This window comes from Botryllus schlosseri, chromosome 4 (genome assembly GCF_051294905.1).
Source record: "Botryllus schlosseri isolate E-star chromosome 4, Bs_hap1, whole genome shotgun sequence".
Lineage (NCBI taxonomy): Eukaryota > Metazoa > Chordata > Ascidiacea > Stolidobranchia > Styelidae > Botryllus > Botryllus schlosseri.
This window is the reverse complement of record NC_137239.1, coordinates 5838172-5848243: the sequence shown is the minus strand read 5'-3', so window position 1 is coordinate 5848243 and position 10072 is coordinate 5838172. Positions and strand designations below refer to the sequence as shown.

Below are 10072 nucleotides of genomic sequence, written 5' to 3'. Positions count from 1 at the left end.
GTCAGTGCAATATGCTTAGTGATACAGCTGACTCTCCACCGATGGAATGCTGTTGCCATCGCAGAAGCCGTTTGAGCTAGTGTGGAACAGTGTTGTTGTGCACAGGCGAATAGCTTATTTTGAAACAACAACAATAATTTATAACTGAAATAAATTTTAGCATTTCAAAATGCTTTCTTTCGCGTTTTTCCAAATTATCAAATCAGATCGCCGGCCGCGATTGCGGTGACCCCTGGTATAGTAAAAAACGAGCCAAGATTAGTGTACACTGTACAGACGGTAACCATTTTTGTGGTTATGGGAATGCACTGTGATTTGTTATGAGCTGATTGTTGCTGTATTCATTTCCCATTCACAATTTCATTCAATTTCCAAGTTTTTGCGAATTTAGTAATTCTAATTCTAATCTAATTTGAAAAAAATGTTTAGGTCTAATTCTAATTCTAATATAATTTGGAAAAGCTGTGTAGCTCTAATTCTAACTCTAATCTAATTTGGAAAAAACTGTGTAGCTCTAATTCTAATTCTAATTCTAATCTAATTTGGAAAAAACTGTGTAAGTCTAGTTCTAATTCTAATCTCATTCAAAAAAGCTGAAAATTTTCTAGTTGTCCAAGTCTGGTTTGTTATTGTTGCCATTGGTACAATGCGAATTTCATGGTTTGTGATTTTGATTGTTGCGTCATACTTTGCCTTTTTGGTTTTGCTTTTAAATCTGTTTAAATCCCTTTAGTGTGCCGTTAGCTCTTGAAAAGAGGCACCCGAAAAGTCTTCGAGTTCAATGAATATTATTTTACACTGGATATTGTATTGAAAGCTATATTCAAGTTCTGTACCACGAACCAGCTATTTGAGGCATCAAAGTATCAAAGAATATATTTTTCAAGCTATCTGGTCAGCATACTAATGCATCAGTACAGCAAGGCAGATAAATTTCACCCATATCGAAACGAGTGCATAATCAAGAATTCATGAAGTATGGATTCATCGCAATCCAATACGAAGGAGAATGTTTGCCGCTGTTCGTGGTTCGTATGAAAATCGTATTGAATTCGACCACGAAACCCAGCGTGTGGGAACGGAACCTAGATTAAAAACATGCATAAAAGAAGAATGGAGATCTCTTGGCTCGGAGTGTTAGTGCGAGGAAGGGCTTTCGGTCATTAGGTGGCCGGGATCGTCCAGTTGAACCTGGGCAGCGGACAATGTGTCATGAATGATATCATACCCCCGTATAGACAATCTTGTTTGTAGACAGGAAACAGATATAGCTACCTAAATTTAATCCGCTTTTGTAATATTCATTGGCAATATGCTGCATTAACAACGCCAATTACCAATAATACTGGTACATTTGACTAAAATTAGTCATTTGGGAACTAGGTGGTACGCGTTGTAGTAAAACAATAAAAAATTAGTGATACGCGAGCGGAAAAAGTTTGCGAAACACTGTGCTAGTCGTTGGCGTTTTCATATTCCATTAATGAAGGATTGGTTTTCAGTGAGTGGCGTGCATTATTGAATTGCTGTCCACACCAAATTATATGTTTAACAATAACAATGAATTGGGTCTCTTTACAGAATAGGCTGTTTTGATCTGGGATGTAAATACACATTACATATAGCCTATGCCAGGAATGATCGAACCAATACCATGCATTCTAACTCAATGAACGTATGTTGACTCTACTCAACATCCCCAAGTCAATCATCACGCCGAGACACCATTTATCAGCGATCACACGAAAGTATTTACGAATCAAAGCTCCTTCGTCGTTGACGTAGACTACTACGGGCCTGGTCTGATTCGGTCATCTCTCAACCATGAAAACGCTTGGAAGACAAGTGTCGGTTGCGGTGTTGATATTTGTCGTCGGCATGATGTTCACACTGAATTACATCAAGGACGCTCCAAACATTTTCGGTCGTTTATCAAGCGAAAAAGACCGTCAAAAGGTTTTAATCATTTTGACCCAAACCAGATGCGGTAGCAGTTTTACAGGCGAAGTTTTTGCCGCCACCAACAACAGTACATACTTGTACGAGCCGTTATATCCATTCGGATTTGACTGCACTCCCGGTATCTCTAAAAAAAGAAAACTAAGACTGTTTAAACAAATTCTCAGTTGTAACTTCACGGGCCTTGATGAAGCATACAAGTACGGATTCAGCGTATCGGGCTGGAAAGACGGAGCATCGTGCAGGAAAAACGGGTTTTGCTTCACTGGCGCAAGTGTCGGACTACAAAACAGTTACCGGACGGCATGTAAGCGATTGAAACCGAATGGAAACTGCGGATATCCAATGCGCGATGAAATTCTGAGAAACGTGTGCCAAAACTCTAGTCTGATCATCACCAAAACTACTCGGGTCTGCTCTGTGGAAGACTTGGAAGATATATATCGGCATCTTAAGCGGATGAAAAAGGAAACTTACGTTCTTCATCTAGTTCGAGATCTCAGGTAGGGGTGCATTTTAAACGCACAGTGTTTAAAACAAGTGCCATCATTAGAAAAAAATTCCAAACGTTGTTATGATTAAGGCATAGTTGTGTAACTACTGTCGAAAAAGATGTAGTGTGAGTCAACGGACGGTTTGCACCCAATATAGTCCACGTAAGCGTTGTGGAGTGGCTGCAACTCGAAATCGCGTCGGTTCAACAGTAATAGCAAGTTGATATAGATTTTTGGTACGGAATGGGTGTTCTGATGATGAAGACCGCCGACCGTAAAAATGCTGCATAACGATGTAGTCCCGGTTAAAGATAGTTCTGGTCTGTATTTGACAGTGGTCGGAACCCTTTTCGTCTAAGGAGCCATATTTACCCTTGATTTTCAATTGTCCATGCCAAACCACTATTACGTCACAATTTGAGATTCGTGAAGTCATGTTTAAACAAACAATAAAAACGTTTTAAACAAGGGCCTTGTTTTAAACATGTTTGTTTTAAATTGATTTTTGTTTTAAATGCAATCCTAATCTCAGGTCATTTGCTGAAATTGTAATCAACGAACCTAAACTTACCTATGGCTTTCTACATATATTTTATGCTTGTTCATATTGATGTTCGACGCGTCCTAGTAACAGAACAGCGTTCGTTATTTAATGAAAACTAGCACCGGTATATTTCTTGTTGAAATTTCAGGGCGATTGCGTCCTCCCGTATGAAGCTTGAAGGCAAGTCAGAGATGAAAACAGTATTGGGAGAAATCAGAAATCAATACTGTCCCAGGTAAAATGCGAATATCGAATATCTGGACAGCGTCTCCCAAGGTCAGAATAAAAACGCAATCTAGGTATACAACAGAGCCTGACCGATTATCGGTTAGACCAGGGGCGGGCAACTTCTCCAGTCGGCGGGCCGGATATAGAAAAATTAAATACTTGGCGGGCCGGATTGCCGAATCGATACATTATTCGGCCATTTATCCACATATACAAGGAATAAATCGTATTTATTGAATGTATTTTAACGACAGCAATGTCACTTCAAAGCCATCTCTCGCCGATAATGACGAGGATATGATGTGGATTTGAGAACAGCATTGTCATACAGGCGCCGCCATGTTTGCTTCTCTCTGATCATAGTGTCCTATATGGTGTGGACACAAGCAAATCTCATGGCTCAATGAAATTGGTCTAAGTCACACATTTCATTTGGTCATAGGCGATTTGACGGTAGTTTTTGACCGACTTGCCGAGCATTCAATTTGATAAAACGGGTATCAATCGAAAGCTACCGTGGTGCTGGTTGCAAAAATATAAATTTTATTCTACTCGTGGTCCTGGACCCCCGTCCCCCACCAAATCAACCTCGAATGTTGCATCGTAACAGAGTTTGGTATTGTGACGCAGTCATGCCGTCTGAGCAGCTACGGAGCAAGTGCGCACGAGAGTAAGAGTGTGAATGTTCAATCGGTTGCGCAACAAGGGCCAATACGCTTGCGGTTTACTCTGCTCCTCACTTGCTCCCAGACTGTTGCGTCACAATACCAAACTCCGTTACAATGCAATATTCGAAGTTGATTTTGAGCGGTTCCAGGACCACGAGCAGAATAGAATTTATATTTTCGCAATCAGTACCGCGGTAGCTTTCGATTAATACCCGTTTTATCAAATTTAATGCTCGGCAAGCCGGTCAAAACTTGCCGTCAAATTGCCTTTGACCAAAGAGAAAGTGTGACGTAGACCAATTTCACTGCGCCGTGAGATTTGCATGTGTACACACCATATAGGACACTATGCTCTGATCAATCAACACACGGTGCATTCCCTAATTAATAATTCAAGGCGTTCGAGGAGCCCGGTGCCCCACATTTAGCAAGATATCAATTCATTAGGGCTGAGTAGGTGAGGAGATAGCGTCGTTTTTCATCTGTTTGGCCTATTTTATCTCGATATTGAATTCATGCGGACCGCAGCATCTACGAAATTTGAAAAGTGGCCCGCGACCCGTTTTGACTTGGCGACCCCTGGCATAGGCGGTGTTTACAAAAGACTACAAGTGTGTCGTGTTACATGTCGGCGGTTACGGAATCAAAAATTAGAAATATCGGTCGGGTGTAAATGACCATTGTAGTCTACAAACACCATGATTACCACAAACGATATTAGGGTTGAGTACATCGTAAATGCCGACTATGTAACTCTTCTCGCTTCGACGAACTTACGCGCAAGCTCCACTCGCACGCTGTGCAAGTGTGTATACATGTATATTTTATAAAATAACATACAGTATATAAAATATGACGTCGTATAAGCAGGTATAGCGGGGAATCTCGGAAGACTGTAGCCACGGGCAACATTATCATATAAGACAGAAAACTGTCCGAGGGCCGGACAAAATCCCTTCGCGGGCCGCATGTTGCCCGCCCCTGGGTTAGACAATAATATCGCATCGATATCACAATTCCAACGAAATATCGGTATAGACCATTGAAGGTAAAAAATATCGGCGATTTTCCTCACAGTATGGTAGTATAGACTATATAGAATTATACACTGGGAATGCTCTACTAGGAATATTACTATATGTTTTATAATTTGCAGGACTCCATACATAGCTTTTCTAATTTATTCCGTTCCCTACCACCTAAAGTTCTATACTATTACACTTCTTACGCAATATTTCACTGACAGGCAAGACAATACAATCGTCTATCGTTGCTGACGGAAGATACATGAAAATAAGGTACGAGGATTTCGCGACCAATACGATCGAAGGAGCCGGCAAAGTTTTCCAGTGGGTTTGAATATATATTGTAAAGATGCTATCAGTGTTGGGATCAAGTCACTACCTTCGAGTCACGAGTCATTTCGAGTCATTGCTCATTTTGACTCTAGTCAAGTCAAGTCAATCGAATTTCGAAAGTGACTCGAGTCAAGTCAAGTCACTCGAATTTCGGAGGTTACTCGATTCAAGTCGAGTCAAGTCAAGTCAAGTCGCCCTTTCGAAGCATGAGGCATGCTTACGTCTGTGCATTTTGCTAACTGTCAGAAATACAGATTAAGTGTTCATTGTTTCTAGACATATAAACGAATAAAGGGTTTTAATATAAACTCAAGAAGGCGCTTTATCGCTCACATATATACGTATAAATGCTAAACCACGTAAGTAATTGCATAGGCTCGGATTACAGTTACCGGCCGAAATAGAGAATAGATAAACGAATTGATAAGATGCGATACATTACCCATTTACAAATTGATATGATATAATTCTGGCCTGCGCCAATGGTTGAGGACTATACAAACTATATTGGAATTCAATTTCAATAAAACAAGAGGTATGGGTAAGGAACAGAGAAGAGAAATAGACATTTTGGTATTAAATTACTTTACTTCATTAGTTTACGACAGCGTAAGCTGTAAGCTTCGATCACTTCATTTGCGGTCAATTTATTTGTGAGAGAACAATGGAGGCTCAGTAAAACGCACGATCATTGAATGATTGGTCGCTCTCACGGGTTACACCAGCGTTTTGCGTACAATGCGAACATATGCAAGACACAATGATTTTTATCGACATCGATTGCTTGATGGCTCAAAATTGACTCGTGAATTTTGCTCCGAGTCACGAGTCAATCCACATTTCTGATACGCCGAGTCAAGTCAAGTCAAGTCATTTTAGCAAAGTGACTCGAGTCAAGTCAAGTCATACGGAAAAGGTGTCTCGAGTCAAGTCATGACTCGAGTCATCCCAACACTGGGTCCTATAGATATAAAACCGTTTTCTAGGTAAATGCAAGGTGGAATTTGGAATTTGACAACAGTATCCCAACCAATCGAGTTCCGAAATTTGAGTCATGACCCTAAAGCACAATGCGGTTGCATTTTGATACGAACACACTGTGTCCGATTGTCGACAACCATTATAAATACTAAACCTCGGTGATCGGAATCTATATCATCTTTTAGCCAACAAAGATGCGGCAAATCATTTGGTTTCCGCAATAGCAAGTTGCATTTGCGATCCCGTCAAAGAGGTGGCCAATGTGGTCACCGTTGGTTCACTTGTAAAAGTACAACTCATCATGTCTCAGGAAGGAATGTTTAGGTCGCAACTGATACTTTGAAAAATACTGGTGTAAAACCTACCAAGTCTCGTATCAGAATGTGGACTTGTGAATTATCAAGGTTCGCGAACCCAGCACGAATGTTAAATGAACATTTTAACCACCCCTAAATAAGCCAATGCTCGCAATAGATTTATTTAAGCCACGGCGTAGGTATGGTAGATAGCAATGAAATGGATTTGATAACAACGGACTCAATCCTGCCCTGATCCTAATCTAGCAACTTGAAGAAATTTTCGAATCCTGATCCAATCGGGATCTCTGAAAATTGTCTGATTGGTGGCAAAAATCTAAAATCCTCCTGATCTTGTACTTCTGCGGTTCGTATAGTATGGGCCGCGAGAGATATAAAATTATGTCGCAACCACACCAGAGTGATCTTTTAATATGTGTGTAATAGTTGCTGAATTTCTTTAAACAACAAAATTTTCTTTGTTCATCGCGCGATCGTGCGTCTTTGGCACAGAGGCCAAGAATCGAGACATGCATTAAAGTGGTCAAGCAAATATTATTTGATCCGCAAATGTGTCGACCCTATTTGCATTAAGCAAGTCTGTTTGATAGCATGCTAGGATTTGTGTGACACTGTACGCACGCATCTGAATTACAGTAACTCATGACGGTGGAGAGAAATTGAAGTATCACTTTTCACTACTTCAGGGGAAAACGATACCATTAATTTCAGTAAAACGGCAGACAGACTGTGTGCTCTTATTTTGAGGTAGATATTTAGTACCTGATTAGAAATGTTTAATTTCAGATCATTATTCGCTAGTTACAATACTGAAATTTCAAGAATTATTTAAGAGTAAACTACTGCGATTGTCGTGTAAATTTGTAGTAGGCTACATGCTGTTGTTTCATTCTTTGAATAGTACTCAACGTAAGTGCTTACCACACAGGAATGAAAGTAGGTAAATTCAATATCCAATTCCTGTTTAATAGAAGGATTAGTCCCCGAATTTGCGTTAGTAATGCTCGTTATTATATTTTAGATTTATGGACTTACCATTGCCGTCCGAGGTGACTCGCAATATTCGTAACCATCTTCATCCAAACATTACGCTTTCGAAGGAAAGTGTCAAGAAAGGTGGCGATGGAACCAAACAGGTATAGCCATTTCCACTACCTACATGTATTTTAACCTGCATAGGTTTGTTATTGAAAAATGAATGTTTGTAAATTTTACTGGCTAGTAGATAAAATCGTTATTTTGTCTAAGAAACGCTTCGCTTCGAATTTGGCTCCCCTCAACTTGTATAGGCGGGGCTATAAAAGGTAAAATGTTCGATTTAATTATAAAAAAATATTTGCTCATTTTAGTTCAAAGTTTGCTGGTTAAGTTGTTACGTGGTCCACGAAAGTGATGCATACTAAATTCAGATCAATTCCAACTCATTGGAGTAGAAAATTGTGGTATTTATGGTGGGAAATTCTATCATTTATTTATGCTAGTCCGATAACGTTGCTTCTACGAGTTGGTACTAAGCGAAGTTTGTTATGTATCGATTCCCGAAGACAACGTAAAAATTTCATGGGGTAGGTAGTAAAATTTGAAAACTTTGTAATGAATAAATAAATCAAAATTTTATTACTGTTATAGCTCGGATCCTACACGTTGGAAGGAGTCAATTTCGATTTTTTTCAACTACCCAGTCAAATTTAACAAAAATCTGATCAACCCTACTGTATACTGTTAGCACATTCACAAAATTATACACGCACAGCAACAGATGTCATTGTTGTGCTTAATATCGGACTGGTTTGTCGCATAAAATGATCATATACGACACGAGGGCGATGCTTCAACCACGTAATCCTGTAGCCTGATTTGGTCATTGGGAAATACGATTTACACTGGTTGTAAGTTGCTCCTATATGGACGTGACCAGTGTCAGTAACCAGGTGTTTTTTTTGAGTACTCAAGCCGGTTTTGCATACTTTCATTACTTACTCTGAAAGTGATAGTGGCAAAACTACTTGCTTACGTGTTGGATTTGGTAAAGTAGAAAGTATTTATACATTTAGTTTGAATACCTTTTATGAATAAAATTTTGATGAAAACTGGCTAAAATAGAATTACGGTAACTGGAACTATTTTAGTCATTTTTCGATCCTCGCAAATATGCATTTTGTGGTTTCCTGACTAGTCTCTTCCATTTAACTGCGAAAAGTATACGACAATTCGACCAAATCTTCTTTTTGAAAGTATCAATTCTAGATACTTCTCGTGCCTTCATTTGATACTTCCACTTGAAGTAGTTTTACCACGCCTTCTAAATCCCCACTTCTACTTGTAAATGAATCGAAATTCACCCCATTACTTCTACTTGAATACCTATGCTGTCTCCTCAGACTAACGTTGAGATCATCTAGCCAATATTTCATGCCAAGGCTGCGAAGGTGCTTCAGAGTTTCAACAATCCGTTCGGATCGGTTCGCGACCCATCGAAGATCGTCGAGCAATGGAGAGGAGTCCTTCCGTTTGAAGCTGTGAGGAGTATCCAGGCGGAATGCGGAGAGGTGCTGAAGAAGTTGGGCTATGAACTGTTTGAAAGCGAAGAAGGAATGAAGGATCTTTCAGTGCGCTCATACTAGACTAAATAGTATATTTGAGTATTTGTCAACGAAGCACGTTCACTTCAAGCAAGTGTTGTTACAGATATTTTTTCGAAACTTAAAGCAGACAAACCACTATTAAAGGTCGCTGAAGTGCGCTAAGAAACAATCTTATATTTCAATTAGTGAAGGGGCTCCCAACCTGTGGGCCATTATCATCTCTAAGTCGAATTTCATGCCTTTACTACCGAGGACATAGCAGTCCAGTGTCTTGGATATTCATTATGACGTACGACTGGCCCTTCGCATCACCAAATAACATTTACAACATTCTCAGAGCAAGAAATGATTACCATCGCATTACAATGAAGATGTAATATCCAAATAATTCACTATCATATTGATCGTGTGTTGTATATATATATATCATTTTATTATAGTTATATACGGTTTTTAAACACCAGTGTAGCCACGAAAGCGGGGTGGAATCTTCCACGTATACACAATAGATATATAACTGTCCTATCCAACACCCCAAGATAACGCATTTCTGCCTGCTTCGTTGGTTTTTATTTTATACAGACGAAAATCGGTTTTCTGAAAGCATTAATACACAGCGATACCTTCATTGGCTGCACTATAATTTGAGCCATTCCCAGCGGATCAAAACCTGAGTTTACGATACTCGGAATTCCTCTTCTGGTACAAGGCTTGTCTTTTTCCATGACGCGGAAGCACCACGAATCATCTTCTATATTCCACGCAAGCCCCAATGTCTTCTCCATCGCAAGCTCATCAGTTAACAAGTAAATATTTTTCAGATTTTTGGCTCTGTTTGCTTTTGGTATTGGTGCCAGTACTTCTCTGCAATTGCTTGCCCATTTTGTCAGTTCAAATCGACCTTTACTCAGCAGAGAGCTGGCATCTTCCACACGACG

At 39.7% G+C, this 10072-nt stretch overlaps 1 protein-coding gene across 5 annotated transcripts; it reads left to right on the top strand.

Annotated features, from left to right (window-relative positions):
* The first annotated feature begins 1556 nt into the window (after positions 1-1556).
* On the top strand, positions 1557-9762 carry LOC145436895 (carbohydrate sulfotransferase 1-like). Of its 5 annotated transcripts, none has more exons than XM_080314086.1 (5): positions 1557-2462; positions 3146-3273; positions 5140-5242; positions 7571-7685; positions 8952-9762. In XM_080314086.1, exons 3-5 carry the CDS (start codon positions 5181-5183, stop codon positions 9171-9173), a joined length of 399 nt encoding a protein of 132 aa, XP_080170212.1. In that variant the 5' UTR covers positions 1557-2462; positions 3146-3273; positions 5140-5180; the 3' UTR covers positions 9174-9762. The 5 variants fall into 4 exon arrangements, 2 of the variants coding, with proteins under 2 accessions (XP_080170212.1, XP_080170213.1); XR_013914474.1 differs by having other exon boundaries at positions 8979-9762; XR_013914472.1 differs by having other exon boundaries at positions 8970-9762.
* The last annotated feature ends 310 nt before the right edge of the window (positions 9763-10072 follow it).

Bases quoted from the DNA above. Each gene is read 5' to 3' on its own strand.
- LOC145436895 (XM_080314086.1), top strand. From the start codon at position 5,181: ATGAAAATAAGGTACGAGGATTTCGCGACCAATACGATCGAAGGAGCC. The intron at 5,243-7,570 runs GTGGGTTTGAAT...ATTATATTTTAG, and splicing joins GGAGCCGGCAAAGTTTTCCA to ATTTATGGACTTACCATTGC. The intron at 7,686-8,951 runs GTATAGCCATTT...GAGATCATCTAG, and splicing joins GTGGCGATGGAACCAAACAG to CCAATATTTCATGCCAAGGC.